This window comes from Protomyctophum parallelum (genome assembly GCF_964188405.1).
Source record: "Protomyctophum parallelum genome assembly, chromosome: 4".
In the NCBI taxonomy this organism is placed as follows: Eukaryota; Metazoa; Chordata; class Actinopteri; order Myctophiformes; family Myctophidae; genus Protomyctophum; species Protomyctophum parallelum.
In genome coordinates, this window is record NC_139700.1 from 50,734,645 (window position 1) to 50,762,330 (window position 27,686).

The 27,686-nt window shown below is 47.5% G+C and overlaps 1 protein-coding gene across 1 annotated transcript; it reads left to right on the forward strand.

The window, feature by feature from the left end:
• Window positions 1-4,217: 4,217 nt before the first annotated feature.
• Window positions 4,218-5,119, forward strand: LOC310857402 (DNA-directed RNA polymerase III subunit RPC10-like; the record flags this gene model as incomplete). Its single annotated transcript, XM_083763056.1, has 2 exons — window positions 4,218-4,328; window positions 4,904-5,119. 2 exons carry the CDS (start codon window positions 4,218-4,220, stop codon window positions 5,117-5,119), a joined length of 327 nt encoding a protein of 108 aa, XP_083619182.1.
• Window positions 5,120-27,686: the final 22,567 nt, after the last annotated feature.

Genomic DNA, 27,686 nt, shown 5'->3' on the forward strand with positions numbered 1-27,686 from the left:
TTTGGCAAAACAATTAGATGCCGCCCGTTCAGCTCTAGACCAACTTCTGACAAAACAAGCTGAGTCCACCATTTATGCTGCAAAGCACCAGTTCTATGAATCGGGAAACAAACCCGGTCGACTCTTGGCCCGACTGGCTAAAGGTAAACAGAATTCTAACACAATATCCTCCCTCAAAGATGACAATGAAGTTAGCCATCACACCTCTAAGGATATAAATAAAATTATGAAATTCTTTTACCAAAAGTTATACACTTCGGAGTGTGGAACCTCTGACCAGCAGAGGAAAGATTTTCTGGATAAAATAACATTTCCGACACTGTCTGAAGAACACAGAGAGACTCTCTGTAAAGACATAACAGAGGAAGAAATACTCAAAACGATAAAAACCCTTAAAGGGGGTAAGGCCCCAGGCCCGGACGGCTACGGCCCAGAATTCTATAAAAAAATGAGTAAGGTTATAGTCGGTCCTTTGAGAGAGATGTATGCAGACTCACTACAAAGAGGCAGTCTTCCCCAAACCCTGAACTTGGCTAATATATCTCTCATCCTCAAAAAAGATAAACCAGCCGACATATGTGGCTCCTATAGGCCCATTAGCTTAATAGCGGTGGACAGTAAAATACTCTCCAAATTATTATCAAGGAGGATAGAGAGACTGCTGCCTCTGATAATAAACCCAGACCAGTCAGGTTTTGTACAAGGCCGACACTCTATTACGAACGTGAGGCGGTTATTGAATGTTATACAGTACTCTAATCAGCTGAAATACAAAGCGCTAGCAGTGTCACTCGATGCGCAGAAAGCTTTTGATAGAGTAGAATGGCCGTATTTGTTCGACGTCATGGAGAGATATGGACTTGGAGGGAATTTCCTTAAGTGGATTCAAACCATCTACCACTCTCCCGTGGCCTGTGTCCTCACCAATGGCACCTGCTCTGAGCCTTTCCCCTTGGCAAGAGGCACAAGGCAGGGGGACCCCCTAAGCCCATTATTGTTTGCCGTCGCACTCGAACCGCTTGCGGAGGCTATCCGGTGTCATCATGATATTGAGGGGGTCTCACTTACGACCGGGGGCACCTCCCACAAAATAGCTTTATATGCCGATGACATTATACTGTTTCTTTCCTCCCCGAAGAGGTCAGTGCCCACTGTCCTCTCAATTGTTAAAGACTTTGGCGCTATCTCAGGCTACAAAATTAACCAAAGTAAATCAGAGGCTATGCCACTAGGAACTCTGACCAAATCAGACATCCCAGATAACTTTCCCTTCAAATGGACTACGTCAGGATTCACATATCTTGGCATTAAAGTCTCTCCCAACTTAAAAGATCTGTCACGTCTGAATCTGGCCCCAGTTAGCCTCGATAGCCAGGCTTTCATTTCGTCTGCGCGAAAGATGAAAGCCTGGAAAAAGCCGTGGGCTGAACAAGTCTAAAAGTGGGAGTCAACCCTTCCGGGTGGGCGTCGCTCTAAATGATGTGACGTAGCGCTGCACTAGGGGGGAGAGGAGGGGCCGGGGGTGACGGACAGATCGATGAGATCCAATCAGGGTGCGCGCATTTCTGAGGCGCGACCCGCCCCTCTAGACGAGAAATGTCTCGCTCTGGGTCAGGCTAGGCCCCAGTCACTACAGCGGTTAAGAGAGATCTGGAACGGTGGCATGACCTCCCACTTTCTTTCATGGGACGGGCGAGTTTAATAAAAATGAACATTTTACCCCGCCTTCTATACCCCTTACAAATGCTTCCCTTATGGGTATCCAAAAAAGAGGTCAAGGATTTGGAGAAGGCTTTTTCTAAATTAATTTGGCATGGAAAGAGACCCAGGCAAAGATTTAACATCTTGCAGCGACCAACCAGTAAAGCGGGCCTTGCCATGCCAAATATACTATTCTATAACTGGGCGTGTCACGCTCGTTACATCTGGGAATGGCTACAAGCCTATCTACACAATAAGAACTGTGTGGACTCGTGGGGCTGCTCACCAAACTCACTATGGGCACTGGTAACCGGTAATAAAGATACGATTCATAGGGAGATACGAGACAACCCAATTATCTATAACTCTATTAGAGTGTGGCGACAGATTACCAACTACGAAGGGAGAGAAGACCAAAGGTCTTTGCTAGTACCAATCTCTTGTAACCATGAATTCAGACCGGGGTGCAGCTCGGCCATCTTTACGACCTGGCACTCACTAGGGCTCCGTGTACTGGGGGATCTGTTTAGAGATGGTGTTCTGATGTCTTTTCAGCAATTGCAGACACAGTTTAACCTTCCAAGAGAACATTTTTTTGGTTTCTTGCAAATACGACACTTCATTAACTCACTACAGCTGCCAACACCACTGGTCTCCCTTTACAGTAAAACAGAGAATTTCTTATGCAACTGTAGCAAGGTATCACATTTTATTTCATAGTTTTACTCACTGTTGTACTCATTGGACTCCCAAGAGTTACCATCCCTCCGTAAATGGGAGAGAGATCTTAACAATGAATATATTGAAGATGACTGGCAAGAGGCCATTGACTCAGTTAAAAAGGTTTATACCTGTAACAGACTAAGAGAAACACAATATAAAATTCTTCATAGAATTGCTAAACAAAATGGACCGTTCAATATCTCCTTTATGTTCTAAATGTCAAACAGATCTGGGTAACTACTATCACTACTTTTGGGAATGTAAGTGCATATCCAGGTTCTGGGGCCAAGTGGCACGTGAGTTAAGCGACATTTTTAAGATGAGAATAAAGAAGGATCCGGGAGCTTTCTTACTGGGACTCCCGTCAAAAGAAATTAATTTGACACCCCTACAATTTAAACTATTTGATGAACTTCTACTTTCAGCCAGGAAATGCATTCTGATAAACTGGATTAAGGATAAGCCACCAACGGTACAAATGTGGTATAGAGAGATCTTTGGTGTGCTACCCCATGAAAGACTCTGTGCAATGCATAGAGGCAACGACGCTTCCTTTCAGGAGGTGTGGGCCCCACTATTAGACTATTTCCCTACTGAAATATCTCGGATCCTTCTAAAAGCCCAATGCCCCATTGTTTGGACAGATCTAGGATAAAAAAAAGAGAAAAAAAAAAAAAAAAAAAACTGTATGTGAATGGGCTTGAGACAGGTGCAATATTCGGGTTATCTTGGATTGTTTTTCTTTTTGCTTGTTTTTCATTTGGTTCTGCTTCCTATGGTATGGTGTGAATGATGGTGTAGAGGAAATGGAGGAACCCCCCCCCCCCCCTGTCCTAATGTTGTTGTTTTATTGATTGTTTTCTCTGTTTATATGTTATGTCAGTTAGGCAAAGTATGTCCTTTGTAATGGTTTGTAACTGTATGTGAAAAAAAATTCAAAAACCAATAAAAATATTAAAAGAAAAAAAAAAGAATCTGATCTCAGGTCAGAATGGGTTAATGACGGTGACGCAGAGGACCCTTAATAAGGCAGCGTGCTGGCCAGCATGACGTCGGTCAGGTAGGTGGTTGTCCATAACCCATATATGGGCATATTCTGATGACATCAGGGAAATCTCCATATTATGGGGGCAAGGAAGGCATACTGTACAAGGGATACATGAAAACAGACACAGACACAGAGATCTCTATATACGGGCATGAAAGGGGACACAGACAGACAGACAGACAGACAGACGGGTATGGGTACACCGGGTATGTTGACAACGGGTACAACTGGTACAAGGGGTGCATTATTTCCATCTTGCATAGTTCCCGAGAAGGCCATTTTAACCCATTTTGACCCGAGATCAGATTCTAAAAAGGTCTTCTACATCCTGACAGTTTTCTGAAAAAGCTATGTTTCTATGTCAGTCGTTGTTTGATTTTTCAAAAATAGCAGACCTACAAGCTCGTAGTGCGCCACTCGGTGGCGCGCTACGAGCTTGTAGATCTGCTATTTTTCAATAGCTAAAGCACAACGTAATGCTAACACCAAAAGGGGGTCCCGCCCCAAAATGGGTTAATGTCCACAAACATTTTTATGCCCCATATATGGAGATCTCTGTATCCGTCTCTCTGTGTGATGTGCCATATATGGGGATTCCTGATGTCACCACCATGATGTCATGTCATGCATGCAGTATTGACAGCTCAGTTTAAATGTGGAAGCTGTAGAATAACCACCACATTATGTGAATTCTGATTCTGTTATTAGTGGTGTGTACATACGTACATTCGTAGGGTATTTTAAAATGCTTCTCTTCTGCCCCACCTGCGCTTATATCCTGACCGTGGCGCACGGAGAGAAGTGCCTCCGGTTCGAGTGCAACACCTGTCCGTACGTCCACCACGTCACCCGAAAGGTACACAGGAACATGGATCTTATTTAAAAATTGTTTTTGTCTGTTTTCTTCTTTTTCATAATAATATAGGCCAAATCTAAGCCCCCCGGCTTAGATTTCTCAGAATCAATGGCCAGGGAACCTTATAGTTTTTATTTTATTTTATGTATAATCTATTGTCTGACATTATTATACTCTGCTTAGTGTAATCTGAGTTATGTTCAAATAAGCCTCAGCTTCTGCCTTCACCTTTTCGGATAATACCACTAGTTACTAGTGGATATTAACCCATTTTGGGCGGAACCCCTTTTGGTGTTAGCATTATGCTATGCTTTAGCCATTGAAAAATAGCAGATCTACAAGCTCGTAGCGCGCCACTCGGTGGCGCGCTACGAGCTTGTAGATCTGCTATTTTTTTTTAAATCGAAGAACGACTGACATAGAAACATAGCTTTTTCAGAAAACTGTCAGGATGTAGAAGACATTTTTTTTAATCTGATCTCAGGTCAAAATGGGTTAATGTATGTACGTCTATATCTACTAATTTATTTCCTTTTAAGGACCGAAATAAAATCTATCTATCTATCCATCTAAAGGTCAGCAACCGGAAGTACCTCGCCCTGAAGGAGACGGAGGACGTCCTGGGCGGCGCCGCGGCCTGGGCGAACGTGGACTCCACCCCGGAGACGTGCCCGCGGTGCGACCACCGCCGAGCCTTCTTCATGCTCATCCAGACCCGCTCAGCGGACGAGCCCATGACGGCGTTCTATAGATGCTGCGACGCACGCTGTGGCCACACATGGAGAGATTGATGGGGTACCTCTATAGGTATCAGCCTGGTAGAGACGAACGGAACACGACTGTACCCTATACCTACACTAATGTTCTTTTTGGGGGGCATGACTTAATGCAAATGTCCCCAAAATGACTCCATAATAACATAACCTCCGTCACCACCGGCCTCCAAGTATTAACCCATTCTGACCTGAGATCAGATTCTAAAAAATGTCTGTTTGAAAATGACAGTTTTCTGAAAAAAGCTCTGTTTCTATGTCATTCGTTGTTCAATTTTTCTAAAATAGACCTACAAGCTCGTAGCGCACGCTATGAGCTTGTAGATCTGCTATTTTTTCAATAGCTAAAGTATAACATAATGCTAACACCAAAAGGGGTTCCCTGCACCCAGAATGGGCTAAAATAACAGACAATGCACTAAGTACTCTGGCTACAAGGTGCATTGCCTTACTGGCCAATATAGTCTACTCTACGCATCTACGATAAATAAAACTTATATTGTCCAGGACCTCGACTATACAAGCTCAAAACGTGTCGCACTGCGACACGTGTTTGACCTTGTATAGATCAGCTATTTCTGCTATGACAGTAATATACAATGTGGCCCCCTGGTAAATGGTAAAATGGCGCCTTTATCCAAGGCGCTATACATATATTGTGCATTACATTCAGCCATTCATACACCGATTGCGGCAGAAGCCATGCAAGGTATACCAACCAGCACATCGGGAGCAATTTGGGGGTTCAGTGTCTTTGCCCAAGGACACTTCGACATGTAGACAGGAGGAGGAGCCGGGATTTGAACCGCCGACCCATGGATCATTGGACGACCTGCTCTATACCTCCTGAGCCACACAGTCGCCCTCTCCATGGTCAAAGTTGCACCACCCCTGATCTATGTATACTAGATCCCATAGCCTGGCTCCAGCCCTGAATTACCATCCACGGCATCACTGTTATTGGCCGAGACATGTGCAGCTCCTCTTTCACCATACATGTCACAATATGAACATTAAATAATCTCAAAATATACCATTTCAGCTCGTCTTTAACCCATTTTGACCTGGGAACGATTATATAAATGTCTTCTAAATCCTGACAGTTTTCTGAAAAAGCTATGTTTCTATGTCAGTCGTTCTTTGATTTTTCTAAAAAATAGCAGACCTATACAAGCTCGTAGCGCGCCACTCGGTGGCGCACTATGAGCTTGTAGATCTGCTGTTTTTCAATAGCTATAAAGCATAGCATAATGCTAACACCAAAATGGGTTAAAATACTTTCTGAAGGTCAGATTTAATAAACCCGTGTTGAAGTAAAATCTCCTTAATGTCTGCTTGATTTTCTTTACCCGTGATCTCAATTACAGCATACAGTATAATATATGTAATATATTCCAAAGGTTGCCGGCATAGAAAACCTGATATGTGATGGATGTCACAAAAAGGCACGGCTAAACATGTTAACACTTTCTGACCTGAGATCAGATTCATACGAGGTTTCCACTGGACACACACTGGTCTGATGAACCCATTCTGACCTGAGATCAGATTCTAAAAATGTCAGTCGTTCTTCGATTAAAAAAAAAATAGCAGACCTACAAGCCACCGAGTGGCGCGCTATGAGCTTGTAGATCTGCTATTTTTCAATAGCTAAAGCATAACATGATGCTAACACCAAAATGGGTTCCCGTTCAGAATGGGTTAAAAGATGAGTTTGAGATTCTACGGAGTTGAGCATTAACCCATTTAGACCCGAGGAAGATTCTACAAATCCTGACAGTTTTCTGAAAAAAATCTGTTTCTATGTCAGTGATTCTCAAACATTTTCATGTCAAGGACCCCCGAAAATATATGAAATTGGCCGCCGACCCCCATCTGAAAATATGTCGTTTCCCAAAGAAGCAAAGATTTGAGTTAAACGTTCGCTCTGAAAGAATATATATTCAAAGCTATGCAACTACATTTTCACTATTTTTCAAAAATAGCAGACCTACAAGCTCGTAGCACGGCACTCGCTATGAGCTTGTAGATCTGCATTTTTTTCCATAGCTAAAGTATAACATAATGCTTAAAACACAAACCCAGAATGGGATAAGTAATGGAATGCTATTACCGGTACAGGTCCGGGTAGAAAATAAACACCCGATACTATTTCCCGGCTTACTCAAAAGCATTTATGGCTCTTCTTCATCTTCAACACTGTATTGAACACCTTCTTCATCTTCAATACTCTACTCTACCAAAAGAGCTCAAAGCAACCAGACAGCCTCGCTGTCTCCTTGAAAACCTTTACTTTATATTTTCTCTCAATGTTTCCAGGTTTACTGTACGTCAGCACTGTCTCCTTGAACACCTTTACTTTATATTTTCTCTCAATGTTTCCAGTTTGCGTCAGCAGTTCTGCCTCCATCCATCCTTCTCCAAAGCCACTCGGCCGGTAAACCACATCAGACGTTAACTGGGTGAGCATTAGTATCTAAACTATGGATCTCTTGTCTCTTTTTCTCAGCATGTCTTCTCAGATAGTGCTACAGTACATCTAGTCTACGTCACGTAAACCCCGAGTCCCTTTAGGTCTCCTCTTCAATCTGTATATGGATGACCTGTCAAGGCTGCTGGGAGGGTGTAGGACTGGCTGCATGATAGGTAACACTTTGATCAACCATTTTATGTATGCCGATGATTTGGCCATTGTTTCCCCGTGTAGTGCTGGGTTCCAGCAGCTACTGAACATTTGCTCTCAGTATGGGGTCACGTATGACATCAAATTCAATGCCAAAAAGAGTGTGGTAGTCATTTGCAGGACCAAGGGGGACCAGAAACAGCATTTCCCTGTGTTCTACTTGTCGGATCAAACCCTCTCTGTTTGTAGCAGCTGTAAATATTTGGGGCACATCATTACAGATAAGATGGAAGATGATGCTGACATGTATAGACAGCGTAGAATGCTCTATGTCCAAGCTAATATGTTAGCCAGGAAATTTCACTACTGTTCAGTTGAGGTCAAGGTGAACCTATTTAGAGCGTACTGCACCCCGCTGTATACAGCGCCCCCTTATGGGTGAACTATAACAAAGAGAGTCTGCGCAAGCTAAAGGTGGCTTATAACGATGCTCTCAGGATTCTCCTGAAGAAGCCTAGGGGTTAGGGGTTAGGGTTAGGGGTGGCAGTGCTAGTCAGCTCTTCTGTGACTCTGGTCTAACCACCTTCCAGGCTCTCTTGAGAAACCTCATGTTCAGCTTTAAAAGCAGACTTGATGGGTCACTTAATAATGTGATTAAGGTGTTGACTAATCCCAGGTTTAGCACTGTTAGATACCGCTCCCTGATGTGGAAACATTGGTACGAGTGCCTCTTATAGATTTTCTTATTTTTTTAAGAGAGAGTCTTTAGAGCCTTATGAACCAATGTATTTATTTGTAACTGTTTTGTATGTTTTTTAATTGTTGTTTGTCATCTACTGGCTACGGCTGTCAATAAAAGTTTCACTATCCTCTAGTGTTGTTTTTGGCAGCACATTTTGATTTTAGTTTTAGTCATATAATAGTCTCTTGAATAGTTTTCATTTAGTTTCAGTCACATTTTAGTCACATGGAATCTTTTAGCGTTTAGTCTAGTTTTAGTCGACTAAATATTATAAGATTTTTGATGACTAAATGCTTGCGGAACTCGACTACGTCTCGTTCCTGACCGCATCACTGTCGTGGCAATAATCACGTTAAACCACACCCTCTCGTTAAACCACACCCTCTCGTTAAACCACACCCTCTCGTTAAACCACACCCTCTCGTTAAACCACACCCTCTCGTTAAACCACACCCTCTCGTTAAACCACACCCTCTCGTGTGATATTGCTTAAATGTTCGCTGAGCCACGGATAAAGAAAAAGGCCATTCTTGTACACCTGCTTTTTGACCATTAAAACTTGATTTCAACTATAGTACCAGGAAAATAATGTCTGCCTTGACTTATTTTGCTTGCTTGTCCGCTTCTCGACGCCGTTCACAGCGACAGAGACGCTGATTTCAGAGACTTCACCTGCTAAATGCTGTCTCTGTGATTTCAGAGACTTCACCTGCTAAATGCTTTCTCTGTGATTTCAGAGACTTCACCTGCTAAAAGCTTTCTCTGTGATTTCAGAGACTTCACCTGCTAAAAGCTTTCTCTGTGATTTCAGAGACTTCACCTGCTAAAAGCTTTCTCTGTGATTTCAGAGACTTCACCTGCTAAATGCTTTCTCTGTGATTTCAGAGACTTCACCTGCTAAAAGCTTTCTCTGTGATTTCAGAGACTTCACCTGCTAAAAGCTTTCTCTGTGATTTCAGAGACTTCACCTGCTAAATGCTTTCTCTGTGATTTCAGAGACTTCACCTGCTAAATGCTTTCTCTGTGATTTCAGAGACTTCACCTGCTAAATGCTTTCTCTGTGATTTCAGAGACTTCACCTGTTAAATGCTTTCTCTGTGATTTCAGAGACTTCACCTGCTAAATGCTTTCTCCGTGACACAGGAGAGCTGGAGTTGATTGTTCCTTATTGATTACTCCAGTCTCAGACAGTTAAACCATTCTGGGTGGGAACCCCTTTTGGTGTTATCATCATGTCGTGCTTTAGCTATTGAAAAATAGCAGATCTACAAGCTCATAGCGCGCCACCGAGTGGCGCACTACGAGCTTGTAGGTCTGCTATTTTGTCAGAATTTAATACATTTTTAGAATCTGATCTCAGGTCAAAATGCGTTAAAGAACCACCATTCTTCTGTGCGTTAGAATCTGATCTCAGGTCAGAATGGAAAACTGTCAGGATGTAGAAGACATTTTTAGAATCTGATCTCAGGTCAGAATGGAAAACTGTCAGGATGTATAGAAGACATTTTTAGAATCTGATCTCAGGTCAGAATGCGTTATAAACCAGCTGGCCCACATCCAGAGAGTTCCTCCATCGGCATTACCGACGCCGCCACTCTGTTTCTGATGACAGAACACATGCTGGGGGGGGGGGGGGGGGGGGGGGGGGGGCGTGAGAGAGGTCGTCACGCAATCAACTTCTGATTGGCTTCATGTGTAATTATAAACAGTGGAACTATATGGACCACTGATCACCGTGGACACTGTGGTGGCATTATATCCCATTTAGGCCCGACGTCGAAATAAAAATGAAAGAATGTCTTCTAAATCCTGACAGTTTTCACAAAATCCCTTTTTCTATGTCAGTGGTTCTTAACCCATTTTCACCTGGGAACGATTCTACAAATGTCTTCTAAATCCTGACTGTTTTCTTGAAAAAGCTGTTTTTCTATGTCAGTCGTTCTCAGACACTTTCATGTCACATTTCACGATTCTTCAAAAATAGCAGACCTACAAGCTCGTAGCGCGCCACTCGGTGGCGCGCTATGAGCTTGTAGATCTGCTATTTTTCGACAGCTAAAGCACGACATGATGCTAACACCAAAATGGGTTCCCGCGCAAAATGGGTTAAACCATTTCATGTCAAGGACCCCAAAATCTATATGTAATTGGCCCGTCGACCCCCATCTGAAAATATGTTGTTCCACAGACCCCCCCTCCCCCCCCCCCCCACCACCCCCCAGAAGCAAAGATTTGAGTTGAAAAACGTACGTTTGAAAGAATATATTCAAAGATTTGCACCACATTTTCACGATAAAAAAAAAAGAATAGCAGATCGAACAAGCTGACCGCGCTATGAGCTTGTATAGATCTGCTATTTTTCAACAGCTAAAAGGATAACATAATGCTTAAAACACCAAAATGGGTTCCCGTTCAGAATGGGTTATACATCAACCTCGCCCTGATTGTCAAACTATAGCAAGTGTTTCTTAAAGTGGGCTCTGGGACACACCAGGAGATATAAACAGCTCAATCACACTTTGAACAAAGTGTCTGAAAATATTTAATTGCACCCATTCAAGTGCCTCTGCTTATAATCGACTGTTTGAGTCGACCCCACACCCCCTCCACACACACACACACACACACACACACACACACACACACACACACACACACACACACACACACACACACACACACACACACACACACACACACACACACACACACACACACACACACACACACACACACACACACACACACACACCCACACACACACACACACACACACACCACACACACACACACACACACACACACACACACACGCGCTGCTAAAGCACCTGCTACAATTGAAGCATAACACTGATTATAATTGCCATAAAGAGGCAGGTTGGCCTTTGGTTGAACTCTCTCAAGTCAGTCTGTAATCTTCTCAATAGGCCATTTAACCACAACACATTGTCTGCTGTTGACACATAATACATTATATAGAACGAAAATACACCGCATGGATGCAACTGGGACATGTTCCTTTGTGATGTATCCTGAGGTCATCAGGGTTTCGGGTCTCGTGAACATCATACCCCTCACTCAGGTGACCCAGCCGGGGTGATCAAGTCCAGACTTACGTCCCAGTAGCTACCCTCCATCAGACCCACTAGGGAAAGATCAGGGCCACACAATCTGTTGGAACCACTCCGGAACTACTATGCCGGGACTGAGAGGAACAATTCTGTGCATGTGGAGGGACTAGGCTCTGTGGGTTGCCTCCTGTCCGGGCCCCTCCTACGTCTCACCAGGTCCACTCCTGCTCTCACCAGGAGTACAGCCAGGACCTGTGCGTTGCAGCAGACTCCCAGAACCAGACACTTCATTCAGGAGTGGTGGATCCTTGAGCCGTAATGGTTCTGCAGGCTCCACCGCTGGGCAACGGTGGTACTGCAGGACACAGGCTGGGGTGCTAACCCACACTGCTCCCCTCCTCATGGAGGACACAGGCTGGGGCACTAACCCACACTGCTCCCCTCCTCACGGAGGACACAGGCTGGGGCGCTAACCCACACTGCTCCCCTCCTCACGGAGGACACAGGCTGGGGCGCTAACCCACACTGCTCCCCTCCTCACGGAGGACACAGGCTGGGGTGCTAACCCACACTGCTCACCTCCTCACGGAGGACACAGGCTGGGGTGCTAACCCACACTGCTCACCTCCTCATGGAGGACACAGGCTGGGGCACTAACCCACACTGTTCCCCTCCTCACGGAGGACACAGGCTGGGGCGCTAACCCACACTGCTCCCCTCCTCACGGAGGACACAGGCTGGGGTGCTAACCTACACTGCTCCCCTCCTCATGGAGGACACAGGCTGGGGTGCTAACCCACACTGCTCACCTCCTCATGGAGGACACAGGCTGGGGCGCTAACCCATACTGCTCACCTCCTCATGGAGGACACAGGCTGGGGCCCTAACCCACACTGCTCACCTCCTCATGGAGGACACAGGCTGGGGCGCTAACCCACACTGCTCACCTCCTCATGGAGGACACAGGCTGGGGCCCTAACCTACACTGCTCACCTCCTCATGGAGGACACAGGCTGGGGCGCTAACCCACACTGCTCACCTCCTCATGGAGGACACAGGCTGGGGCCCTAACCTACACTGCTCACCTCCTCATGGAGGACACAGGCTGGGGCGCTAACCCACACTGCTCACCTCCTCATGGAGGACACAGGCTGGGGCGCTAACCCACACTGCTCACCTCCTCATGGAGGACACAGGCTGGGGCGCTAACCCACACTGCTCACCTCCTCATGGAGGACACAGGCTGGGGCGCTAACCCACACTGTTCACCTCCTCATGGAGGACACAGGCTGGGGCGCTAACCCACACTGCTCACCTCCTCATGGAGGACACAGGCTGGGGCGCTAACCCACACTGCTCACCTCCTCATGGAGGACACAGGCTGGGGCGCTAACCCACACTGCTCCCCTCCTCACGGAGGACACAGGCTGGGGCGCTAACCCACACTGCTCCCCTCCTCATGGAGGACACAGGCTGGGGCGCTAACCCACACTGCTCACCTCCTCATGGAGGACACAGGCTGGGGCGCTAACCCACACTGCTCACCTCCTCATGGAGGACACAGGCTGGGGTGCTAACCCACACTGCTCCCCTCCTCATGGAGGACGCAGGCTGGGGCGCTAACCCACACTGCTCCCCTCCTCACGGAGGACGCAGGCTGGGGCGCTAACCCACACTGCTCCCCTCCTCATGGAGGACACAGGCTGGGGGGATAACCCACACTGCTCCCCTCCTCACGGAGGACGCAGGCTGGGGGGGATAACCCACACTGCTCCCCTCCTCACGGAGGACACAGGCTGGGGTGCTAACCCACACTGCTCCCCTCCTCATGGAGGACACAGGCTGGGGGGATAACCCACACTGCTCCCCTCCTCACGGAGGACACAGGCTGGGGGGATAACCCACACTGCTCCCCTCCTCACGGAGGACGCAGGCTGGGGGGAAAACCCACACTGCTCCCCTCCTCACGGAGGACACAGGCTGGGGTGCTAACCCACACTGCTCCCCTCCTCATGGAGGACACAGGCTGGGGCGCTAACCCACACTGCTCCCCTCCTCATGGAGGACACAGGCTGGGGCACTAACCCACACTGCTCCCCTCCTCACGGAGGACGCAGGCTGGGGGGATAACCCACACTGCTCCCCTCCTCACGGAGGACACAGGCTGGGGCGCTAACCCACACTGCTCCCCTCCTCACAGAGGACACAGGCTGGGGCGCTAACCCACACTGCTCCCCTCCTCACGGAGGACACAGGCTGGGGCGCTAACCCACACTGCTCCCGGGGGATAAATATATATATAGTATATATAATTATGACACATCCAGGTGGATGTGTGCAAGGTGTAATGCAGGCCAAAGAGAACTTCCCAAGATTATTTATGCTTCATTTATTTTATTGCATGATGTACTGTATGCAAAGCACCTGACGAAGCCTACAGTACACAGCGAAACGTGTGTCGTGCAATTAAAAAAAATGAAGCATAAATAATCTTGTCCGACATTAAGCGCAGCAGCTTGACACCTGACCTAGTCGACATCGATTAGCCCCCACCTGGCCTAGTGTACAGGGCAGCGCTCTGTGGGTCTGTCCTGACCTAGTCGACATTGATTAGCCCCCACCTGGCCTACCGCACAGGGCAGCGCTCTGTGGGTCTGTCCTGACCTAGTCGACATCGATTAGCCCCCACCTGGCCTACCGTACAGGGCAGCGCTCTGTGGGTCTGTCCTGACCTAGTCGACATCGATTAGCCCCCACCTGGCCTACCGCACAGGGCAGCGCTCTGTGGGTCTGTCCTGACCTAGTCGACATCGATTAGCCCCCACCTGGCCTACCGTACAGGGCAGTGCTCTGTGGGTCTGTCCTGACCTAGTCAACATCGATTAGCCCCCACCTGGCCTACCGCACAGGGCAGCGCTCTGTGGGTCTGTCCTGACCTAGTCAACATCGATTAGCCCCCACCTGGCCTAGTGCACAGGGCAGCGCTCTGTGGGTCTGTCCTGACCTAGTCGACATCGATTAGCCCCCACCTGGCCTACCGTACAGGGCAGCGCTCTGTGGGTCTGTCCTGACCTAGTCGACATCGATTAGCCCCCACCTGGCCTACCGTACAGGGCAGCGCTCTGTGGGTCTGTCCTGACCTAGTCGACATCGATTAGCCCCCACCTGGCCTAGTGCACAGGGCAGCGCTCTGTGGGTCTGTCCTGACCTAGTCGACATCGATTAGCCCCCACCTGGCCTACCGCACAGGGCAGCGCTCTGTGGGTCTGTCCTGACCTAGTCGACATCGATTAGCCCCCACCTGGCCTAGTGCACAGGGCAGCGCTCTGTGGGTCTGTCCTGACCTAGTCGACATCGATTAGCCCCCACCTGGCCTACCGCACAGGGCAGCGCTCTGTGGGTCTGTCCTGACCTAGTCGACATCGATTAGCCCCCACCTGGCCTACCGTACAGGGCAGCGCTCTGTGGGTCTGTCCTGACCTAGTCGACATCGATTAGCCCCCACCTGGCCTACCGCACAGGGCAGCGCTCTGTGGGTCTGTCCTGACCTAGTCAACATCGATTAGCCCCCACCTGGCCTAGTGCACAGGGCAGCGCTCTGTGGGTCTGTCCTGACCTAGTCGACATCGATTAGCCCCCACCTGGCCTAGTGCACAGGGCAGCGCTCTGTGGGTCTGTCCTGACCTAGTCGACATTGATTAGCCCCCACCTGGCCTACCGCACAGGGCAGCGCTCTGTGGGTCTGTCCTGACCTAGTCGACATCGATTAGCCCCCACCTGGCCTACCGCACAGGGCAGCGCTCTGTGGGTCTGTCCTGACCTAGTCGACATCGATTAGCCCCCACCTGGCCTAGTGCACAGGGCAGCGCTCTGTGGGTCTGTCCTGACCTAGTCGACATTGATTAGCCCCCACCTGGCCTATACCGCACAGGGCAGCGCTCTGTGGGTCTGTCCTGACCTAGTCGACATCGATTAGCCCCCACCTGGCCTACCGTACAGGGCAGTGCTCTGTGGGTCTGTCCTGACCTAGTCAACATCGATTAGCCCCCACCTGGCCTATACCGTACAGGGCAGTGCTCTGTGGGTCTGTCCTGACCTAGTCAACATCGATTAGCCCCCACCTGGCCTACCGCACAGGGCAGCGCTCTGTGGGTCTGTCCTGACCTAGTCGACATCGATTAGCCCCCACCTGGCCTACCGTACAGGGCAGCGCTCTGTGGGTCTGTCCTGACCTAGTCAACATCGATTAGCCCCCACCTGGCCTACCGTACAGGGCAGCGCTCTGTGGGTCTGTCCTGACCTAGTCGACATCGATTAGCCCCCACCTGGCCTACCGTACAGGGCAGCGCTCTGTGGGTCTGTCCATAGGAGGGTTATTGGTCAATACCCGCCGCTATGTGCAACAATGTCACATCCATTCACCCCGAGGAGGAAATAAATGAGAATGTAACTCTATAAATGTCACTGTGGCACACCAAGCGTTGCCGTGGGTTCTTAATCAGACCAGTGTGTGTCCAGCGGAAACCTCGTGTGAATCTGATCTCAGGTCAGAATGGGTTAAGTTGTCGGACACGATTGACTTAACTGTTTTGTAATTAAAGCTTACGCGCTCCACTGACTACACACACACACACACACACACACACACACACACACACACACACACACACACACACACACACACACACACACACACACACACACACACACACACACACACACACACACACACACACACACACACACACACACACACACACACACACACACACACAAAGGATTAGATCGGTGCAAACATAATGCCAATCACAATGTCCCTGATAATCCCCATCACTGCCATTGACCACAACATTACCAGAAGCGTCACCGATATGTATTATGTTTCTGATATACAACATGTTATTGATCTGTGCTTTTACAGTTTCTGATTGAGCTCGAACAATACACAACATAATATGATTGTCTCCACCAGGCCGCCTGGGGAGAGAGTATTGTCGTGTCGTGTGTGTGTGTGTGTGTGTGTGTGTGTGTGTGTGTGTGTGTGTTCTAGCTTGCATGCGTAATGGTACGTGTGTGTACTGTGTACAGACAAGGACATTGCAGATATTGTTACAGTGGGTCCTTGCTGTCTGTATGGAGCTCCAGAACAGATGGTTGTATAACCCATTCTGACCTGAGATCAGATTCATACGAGGTTTCCACCGGACACACACTGGTCTGACGGACCCATTCTGACCTGAGATCAGATTCTAAAAATGTCAGTAGTTCTTCGATTTTTCAAAAATAGCAGACCTACAAGCTCGTATCGCGCCACTCGGTGGCGCGATACGAGCTTGTAGGTCTGCTATTTTTCAATAGCTAAAGCATAACATAATGCTAATACCAAAATGGGTGCCCGTTCAGAATGGGATAAAGACTCTGAGCCAAGGCCTTAATAAAGCCACAGCTGTTGGCAGACAAAGTGAATCTGGGCCCATTATGCAGTGCTTTGGACCACACAGCACTGCTCTGCTGTGGACCACACAGCACTGCTCTGCTGTGGACCACACAGCACTGCTCTGCTGTGGACCACACAGCACTGCTCTGATGTGGACCACACAGCACTGCTCTGCTGTGGACCACACAGCACTGCTCTGCTGTGGACCACACAACACTGCTCTGCTGTGGGGACCACACAGCACTGCTCTGCTTTGGACCACACAGCACTGCTCTGCTGTGGACCACACAGCACTGCTCTGCTGTGGGACCACACAGCACTGCTCTGCTGTGGACCACACAGCACTGCTCTGCTGTGGACCACACAGCACTGCTCTGCTGTGGACCACACAGCACTGCTCTGCTGTGGACCACACAGCACTGCTCTGCTGTGGACCACACAGCACTGCTCTGCTGTGGGACCTCACAGCACTGCTCTGCTGTGTGACCACACAGCACTGCTCTGCTGTGGACCACACAGCACTGCTCTGCTGTGGACCACACAGCACTGCTCTGCTGTGGACCACACAGCACTGCTCTGCTGTGGACCACACAGCACTGCTCTGCTGTGGACCACACAGCACTGCTCTGCTGTGGACCACACAGCACCGCTCTGCTGTGGGACCACACAGCACTGCTCTGCTGTGGACCACACAGCACTGCTCTGCTGTGGACCACACAGCACTGCTCTGCTGTGGACCACACAGCACTGCTCTGCTGTGGACCACACAGCACCGCTCTGCTGTGGACCACACAGCACTGCTCTGCTGTGGACCACACAGCACTGTTCTGCTGTGGGACCACACAGCACTGCTCTGCTGTGGACCACACAGCACTGCTCTGCTGTGGGACCACACAGCACTGCTCTGCTGTGGACCACACAGCACTGCTCTGTGGACCACACAGCACTGCTCTGCTGTGGACCACACAGCACTGCTCTGCTGTGGACCACACAGCACTGCTCTGCTGTGGGACCACACAGCACTGCTCTGCTGTGGGACCACACAGCACTGCTCTGCTGTGGACCACACAGCACTGCTCTGCTGTGGACCACACAGCACTGCTCTGCTTTGGGACCACACAGCACTGCTCTGCTTTGGACCACACAGCACTGCTCTGCTGTGGGACCACACAGCACTGCTCTGCTGTGGGACCACACAGCACTGCTCTGCTTTGGACCACACAGCACTGCTCTGCTGTGGACCACACAGCACTGCTCTGCTTTGGGACCACACAGCACTGCTCTGCTGTGGGACCACACAGCACTGCTCTGCTGTGGGACCACACAGCACTGCTCTGCTGTGGACCACACAGCACTGCTCTGCTGTGGACCACACAGCACTGCTCTGCTGTGGGACCACACAGCACTGCTCTGCTGTGGACCACACAGCACTGCTCTGCTGGGGACCACACAGCACTGCTCTGCTGTGGACCACACAGCACTGCTCTGCTGTGGGGACCACACAGCACTGCTCTGCTGTGGACCACACAGCACTGCTCTGATGTGGACCACACAGCACTGCTCTGCTGTGGGGACCACACAGCACTGCTCTGCTGTGGACCACACAGCACTGCTCTGCTGTGGACCACACAGCACTGCTCTGATGTGGACCACACAGCACTGCTCTGCTGTGGACCACACAGCACTGCTCTGATGTGGACCACACAGCACTGCTCTGCTGTGGACCACACAGCACTGCTCTGCTGTGGGCCACACAGCACTGCTCTGCTGTGGGGACCACACAACACTGCTCTGCTGTGGGACCACACAGCACTGCTCTGCTGTGGACCACACAGCACTGCTCTGTGGACCACACAGCACTGCTCTGCTGTGGACCACACAGCACTGCTCTGCTGTGGACCACACAGCACTGCTCTGCTGTGGACCACACAGCACTGCTCTGCTGTGGACCACACAGCACTGCTCTGCTGTGGGGACCACACAGCACTGCTCTGCTGTGGACCACACAGCACTGCTCTGCTGTGGACCACACAGCACTGCTCTGCTGTGGACCACACAGCACTGCTCTGCTGTGGGACCACACAGCACTGCTCTGCTGTGGACTCAGCCCATTCATACACATCCACACACAGTCATCTGTTCTAATTTAACCCATTCTGACCTGAGATCAGATTCTAAAAAATGTCTTCTACATCCAGACAGTTTTCTGAAAAAGCTATTTTTCTATATGTCAGTCGTCGATTTTTAAAAAAATAGCAGACCTACAAGCTCGTAGCGCGCCACTCGGTGGCGCACTATGAGCTTGTAGAGCTGCTATTTTTCAATAGCTAAAGCATAACATAATGCTAACAGGTGACTTCTTATTCCCGTCATAATGTTTGTTCCTAAATGATGGGCTCCCGGTGCCAGGACACTGCCAGCACCAAAAGGGCCCGTCCTTCCAATTATCCGAAAGGAACAATGCTCGTCCTTGCGTGTTTGCTCATTTATCATCCAGTAAACACGAACTTCAAAAAGCTGCCAGGAATCTGCCAGGAAGTCTTTATTGAAGACTCAAGTGTGAAGAAAATTGCGTGATTTAATTATGTAAAAAAAACTTGTGTTTATATTCCCATTTCAATTTAACACAAACAATCTATTCTTTGTACTACAATACAGCAGCAGCAAACGTAGACAAATTGATCACCTAGACCTATACCAGGGGTCTGCAACCCAAGATGTTGAAAGAGCCATTTTCGACCAAAAATAAATTCAAAATCTATCTGGAGCCGGAAAGAAAATTACGCATTATAATGCAGCTTGCCAAGCTTATCTCCCGGGTTGCAACGAAACTAGCAGAATTTAGCATGCTTTCCCTGGAAATGTCTTCCAACGTTACTTTTTTTGTTGTTTGATAGCTTCTCACTGCAGATTAAACATACAGGCAGTCAATCTGCATTGGCTGTGAAGGCAAAAGCCTCTGTCCACGAACTGTTAAATCCTCTGTTTTTCGTCGGCTATCTTTATTTCTCTCCCTGTAGAAGCCATAGCGTAGCAGGCAGCAGCCTCACACACCCACCGGTTTGTTTATAATAGACACCTGGCTGGCACGGCACGGAGTGTGTCGCATGCTATGACGCAAATTTTAGTTTAGTTAAGTTTTCCAATTTTGTCCTAGACCTATAGTAGTGACAATGATATTGACGGAACAAATGATCCATCTTGTTGCTACTCTGCTTGTCTAGTGTAATACCCTGTTTTGTTTTGTGTTGTTTTGTTTTGTAACCGTTTGTTTTGTGTTTTTATTTTTTATTTTCTGTCAATTAATGCATCGACTGTATGTACGTGTGGACCCTCTCGAAAACGAGATATTGTATCTCAAAGGGGTATTCCATTATTCATGTTGAATATCATTAACATAACACGGCGTATTGACAAAATAATGACAATACAGCTTTCTGCAAATGAATGAGAAAGCTGTATTGAATGCAGGTGAGCCGAGGACAGACGCAGATAAGAGGTTTAACTAGTAGTTCACCCAAAGAAAATGACTTATTTTCTATCAATAAACACCCTGCATGAAGCCTGCAGGCTTGACAACTATTTGTTTTGTTTTTGTCACATTCCTGAGCCCATAATAATTTAATGAGTGGCCGTGTGTCTGGCTTCATGGGGCGTGTAATTGATAGATAAATGAGTCATTCTTTGTGGGGGTGAACTATACTGCTTTAAAGGAATGGATGGATGGTTTATTGTCTCCACCAGGCCGAAGGCATGGGGGGAGAGTATGTTTTGCACTCCGTCCGTCCGTGTGTCCGTGTGTCCGTCCGTCCGTGTGTGTGTCCGTGTGTGTGTCCGTGAGCAGCTAATCTCGGCCACCGTTAACCCCGTCGATGCCAAATTTTGCACACACACTCCCTGGATGCCAACGATGAACCTCTGCCCCAAACTTTCCAGAACGGCCTGTTATAGCGCCACCAGGAGGCCGCTTTGTGCAAAACAAGTTTTTGCACAGTACACCTACAGATTTTGTCCAAACACCACGCAAATTGGTACACAGTCTCTCTAGAGCCATTCAACGAAACCGGTCTTTCAGATTTCTCAGACTCCATCCTGATTGGTTAACCCTTGGCCTACAATCCACGGAAAAAACGGAATTAATCTAAAAATCTAAACCTCCCGTTAACGGAAAAAACGGAATGACAACAATATCAGTTATCGGGGGGTCAAAAGATCAAAAATTAATATTTCTTCGCTAATATTAATATTTTTGGATGTAATTTACCAAAAAACGGCCGAAATCCACGTGATCGTGCGCTATCGTGCACGCGCGCCGTCTCTATGTGCGTCGCTGTAAAAAAATTGATATTTTGCGATCTTTTGGGGATGATTTGAGGTTAATTTGACTTAGTTGTGAAAAATATAGCATTAGCTTAGCAATCCGGACCAGCCAAGCTATTGACTAGGGTCAAAATACTACAGGATGTTGTTGATCGTTGAACCGGAAGTGACTTAGGAAGATTTGTCTATTTTGGCCAAAATCAGCGTAATGGTGCTTTCCCGCCATCTGGTGGCGAATCGAGAGAATACACTATCAATGAACAAAAAATGAAAAAACATCTTTTCAAGCCACCAGATCTTTCTTGTATGTTAAAACGATGAATTAAAAATATGCCAATTTGTTACCCAAACAAAAAAATTGGGACTGGCAGTCCAAGGGTTAAGATTGGCTTCCAAAGTTCACAGGAGTGCTCAGTTTCAAACAAAATGCTGCAAATCATGAACACATCGCGTGATTTCCGTGAAATTGTGCACGCACATTCCCACTAGGCCCAGGACGAAATGCCACATGAACAATTTCAACTCAGCCTCAAGGTGGCGCTATAACTGGCCGAAAAGTGTTTTTACCTCTAACTGCACGGATCTGTGGATAATTTACTTTTGTTGCCCTTTTATCCAACCACCAGATGAAGGCAAGCTGCAATGTCCTACATTCCTATCCTGGTGGAGACCTGTGCCCAGAAGGGCACTTTTTCTAGTTATAGTTTATTTCGATCGTATGCCATTGAAACATTACGAATAATCATATATTATTCTCTTTTAACAGGCGTAAGTTAGTAGCTTAAAAAAGTCACTGCTGAATGTTCCAAAACCCTTTGTTTGCGACGACTCTTGAAGGACAAACGAGGGCATTGATTTGGTGGAAATACATAGATGGAAATACAAGGTTTCTGCTCAATTCATTCATGTCTACCTCACAAATGTGCACACGCACGCGCACACGCGCACACGCACACGCACACGCACACACACACACACACACACACACACACACACACACACACACACACACACACACACACACACACACACACACACACACACACACACACACACACACACACACACACACAGTTGGTGATTTAAGTTGTTATCTGGTGTGTTGCAGCAGTCTCATCCCAGGTGCCCCACAGTGGGTGACTGACCATCTCTCTCTCTCTCTCTCTCTCTCTCTCTCTCTCTGTGTGAGTGAAGATGTGCTGAGAGTGTTCAGAGCAGTATTAAGTAGTATTAGCGGTGAAACGGTGATAGATGAGAGCGTTCTGTCAGGCTTCAGAGCATGGAGGAGGCTGTATGGATAGACTGAGAGCATGCACTGAGAGCATGCACTGAGAGCATGCACTGAGAGCATGCACTGAGAGCGTTCTGTCAGGCTTCAGAGCATGGAGGAGGCTGTATGGATAGACTGAGAGCATGCACTGCGCAAAAAGCATGGAATACAGATGTTTATGAACAAACAGGTGGTACCAAAACTAAACTAAACAAAACATTTTTTTATTTTATTCTATACCACCTGACCGAGACCACGCCTAGACTGGATCACACGGGCGATGTAGGAACACAGGGGTAGAAAGTCTGGCAACACCAGGTTACCATATTGGACCGGTTATCATGTGTGTGTGAAATAGGATCTCTCTCTCTCTCTCTTCCCCCATTTACTGAAAATGCATGAAAAAGAAAGGATGCTGACGATTATGCAAAATAATTCTCACATAATTGTGATTAGCCCATTCTGGGCGGGAACCCCCTTTTAGTGTTTTAAGCATTATGTTATACTTTAGCTATTGAAAAATTTGGGGTCATACCAAAGACTGTAAAAATGGGACCCAGTGCCTCCCTGCTTGACACTCAGCATCACCTTTTCTCACTGTACACTAAATCCCTTGGCTCTATCATCTCTGCTCACAATATATCCTATCACTGCTACGCCGATGACACACAACTGTTTCTATCCTTCCCCCCCTCTGCCACTCAGGTGGAAGAGCGCATCACTGCATGCCTGGCTGACATCTCACAGTGGATGTCCTCCAATCACCTCAAGCTGAACCCAGACAAGACTGAGCTTCTCTTCTTCCCATGCTAAGTCCTGCCCTATGCGGGAGCTAACTATTTCCGTAGACAACGCCCTGGTAACGTCTGTCCAAACAGCCAGGAACCTCGGTGTTGTCCTGGACAGTCAGCTCTCGTTCAAAGCTCACATCACAGCTGTCACTCGATCCTGTAGGTTCACACTCTATAACATACGACGAATTAGACCGTTCCTCACCCAGGAATCAGCCCAGCTCCTAATCCAGACAACAGTCTTGTCAAAACTCGACTATTGTAACTCCCCCCTTACTGGCCTACCAGCATGTGCACTTAAGCCTCTCCAGCTGATCCAAAATGCCGCAGCTCGCTTGGTCTTCAACCAGCCAAAATTCTCACATGTCTCCCCCCTGCTCCGCTCCCTCCACTGGCTCCCGGTCGCTGCCCGCACAGAATACAAAACTCTGATGCTGGCATTCAAGGCAACCAAAGGTATGGCTCCCCCATATCTTGCAAGTATGATTGAACCCTACAAACCCCCGCTCACTCAGATCAGCCAACGCAGGGAAGCTGGAAGTACCCTCACTAAAAACGCCGGGACAACGCTCCACACGTCCCAAACTCTTCTCCCTTCTGGCTCCAAAACTGTGGAATGCACTTCCCATTGCAGTCAGAACTGCAGCATCACTCCCAATCTTCCGCCGTAGTCTGAAAACCCACCTTTTTAGACTCCATCATGGCCCATAGCACTTACCCTACCCCCTTAGATAGCATTTCTGTAGACTTAGATAGCATCTGATACAGACTTATAGCATGTCATGTAGACAGCACTATAATTGCATTGTATATAGTCATAGCACGCCATAGTACATATATGTATAGCATAGTAGTATATATATATAGTTTATATGTATAGTCTCATAATATAGATATTACACTGTTACTTTCTTAGCTTACGCATGTTTTATGATAAATGCTTTTGTGATGTATTTCCCATGCTTTTGTTCTTGATTATTGTAAGTCGCTCTGGATTAAGAGCGTCTGCTAAATGCCTAAATTGTAAATTGTAAATTGATCAAGGGTTGGATTGGGGGGGTAAGTCCCTGCGACATACTATAGCGTCATGTCCATCAAGCTGCTCCTGCCCTATGGGCCTCATGGCTCGGCAAGGCTACTTACTTATAGAAAAATTGCAGATCTACAAGCTCATAGCGCTGCACTCATCTGCTATTTAGAAAAAAATCATGAAAATGTGGCAAAAATCTTTGAACATATATTATTCTTTCAGAGCGAATGTTTTTAACTGAAATCTTTGCGTCTGGGAGGGGGGGTCCCTGGAACAACATATTTTCAGATGGGGGTCGGCGGACCAAATACAGATATGTCTGGGGGTTCTTTTGACACCACAGACAAACACAGCACACTGTACAGTACAGTATGTACTGTGTACAACATAGGTTTTTCCAGAAGACTTTTAGGATTTAGAAGACATTTGTAGAATCGTCCTCAGGTCTGAATGGGTTAACGTCGGTTACTGGCGATGATGTAATCATTGTGACGGGGCCTATACAGTATATACAGTCTGCAGGATGCCAACGACTATAAAGAACAGTGAGTCACATTATTTGACCAGATGGTCGTTCAAACAGCCTGGATGAGAGTGAGCAGCACCAGAACTTTGGTATTATGACACCCACTGTGCTGCCTCTCTGCACGCCAGCGGCCACGACACCACCCCGCGGTCTGGGATTGGACCAGACGGAGACGACATCTAGACTTGCCAGAACAGCCACTGAACTGAACGCACGCATGCAGGCAGGCACGCACGCACGCAACGCACACACACACGCAGGCATGCAACACACACACGCATGCATGCACACACACGCATGCACGCACACATCACTGTGGATACAAACATTTTAAAAGGGAAACTAGTATATAATATTGCACCGTACTATTCATGACATTAAATAGTAGTAGTCTTTTACATATTTCTCCTCTTATATGTCTTACTGCAACGCACACACACACACGCAACGCAACGCAACGCAACGCAACGCACGCAACGCAACGCAACGCACGCCACGCAAGCAGCCACGCAACGCAACACAACGCAACGCACGCCAAGCACGCACGTAACGCACCACCCACCATGTCAAAAAGCCTTTTGAAATTTAGGCAAAAATAAATGGACATAAAGGAGAGAGAAAAGTACTTCATCCCTGGACCCCTGGAGATAAGAAGCACCAACTCAGGAACAGGAGGGATTTTAGAGAAACTCTCAGTCAGTCCTGACTTTTAAGAAGACATGGAAGAGAGGGAGAGACAGAGAGACAGAGAGACAGAGACAGAGACAGAGAGACAGAGAGACAGAGACAGAGACAGAGACAGAGAGAGACAGAGAGACAGATACAGAGACAGAGAGACAGAGACAGAGAGACAGAGACAGAGACAGAGAGACAGAGACAGAGACAGAGACAGAGAGACAGAGACAGAGACAGAGACAGAGAGACAGAGACACAGAGAGACAGAGACAGAGAGACAGAGACAGAGAGACAGAGAGAGACAGAGAGAGACAGAGACAGAGACAGAGACAGAGACAGAGAGACAGAGACAGAGACAGAGACAGAGACAGAGACAGAGACAGAGAGACAGAGACAGAGACAGAGACAGAGACAGAGACAGAGAGACAGAGACAGAGACAGAGACAGAGACAGAGACAGAGACAGAGACAGAGAGACAGAGACAGAGACAGAGACAGAGACAGAGACAGAGAGACAGAGACAGAGACAGAGACAGAGACAGAGAGACAGAGACAGAGAGACAGAGACAGAGACAGAGACAGAGACAGAGACAGAGACAGAGAGACAGAGACAGAGACAGAGAGACAGAGACAGATACAGAGAGACAGAGAGACAGAGAGAGAGAGAGAGAGAGAGAGAGAGAGAGAGAGAGAGACCACCGGAGCCCACAGGAGAAAGCAGAGGCTCACGGTCACAGTGACTAAGCAGCACCCTGGGGTCACCGTGGGGTCAACGCAGTCAAACAAAGAACATGAAAGGTCCAGAAGGTGTGTCGTTATTACAGTCCACTGAGTCACAGTGACTATGTGGACACAGTTTACACACACACACACACACAGCTGGAGACATGTATGTACACACATACAGAGATCTGAGCCTGTAACAGATATACAAGTACACAATACAGTAATGCAACGCAAGTTTACTGTACATTGCGTTTACCGTTTGTTGCCATGTATTTGGCCACCGACCCCCCCCCCCATCAGGAAACCAGTAAGACACATACAGTAAGAGGAGAAATATGTGAAAGAGTGTACTGCTATTTAATGTCATGAATAGTACGGTGCAGTGTTGTTTTCGTCGACTAAAACTAAGACGAAAAATGTTCGTCGACTAACTTTTTCCACTGACTAAAACTAAATAAAAACGAAATAAAAACGAATCTATGATGACTAAAACTATAAGACTAAATATACTGACAATTTCGTCAACAAATTAAACTAGACTAAACTGTTAGGAAGGGACTAGTGGACAAGAGATCCAGTTTTATGCTGGGTTGCATGCTGAAAATAGCTGCTATTTTCAGCATGCAACCAAAGTGTAAAATATGTCATTACAACGACATCAAGGCCTGTCAAAACACATTTTAGTCGACTAAATCAACTGTAGATTTAGTCGACTAAAATCGTATGACATTTAGTCGACTAAAACTAGTCAACTAGACTAAACACTAGAACATTCCAGGTGACAAAAATGTGACTAAAAACTAAGTGAAAACTATTCAAGAGACTATGACTAAAACAACACTGGTACAGTGCAATATACTAGTTTCCCTTTTAAAATGTTTGTATCCACAGTGATGTGTGCTCCATCTCATTACCCGAGAACATCAATTATGACTATAATTACGTGTAATCAAGTAAACGGGAAATGTGTACGAGAGGAGATTGTGTAAGAACATGACCTGTATAAAGCCAGAATACATGCATTATGAAAGGCTTCAATCCTATGTGTTGATTGACTATTATGACAATCACATTATGGGTGAAACATTGTCAAACACATCAACGCTATTCATATCGGGGTTGGAAATAGCACTGCACAGTTAGCACTGTTGTTTTTGGCAGAACATTTCTATTTTAGTTTTAGTCATAGTCTCCTGAATAGCTTTCACTTACAGTCTTAGTCACATTTTAGTCACCTGGAATGTATTAGTGTTAGTCTAGTTTTAGTCGACTAAATGTCATAAGATTTTAGTCGACTAAATCTACAGGCGATTTAGTCGACTAAAATGTATTTTTGCGGGCGTTGATGCCGTCGTAATGACTGTTTTTACATTTG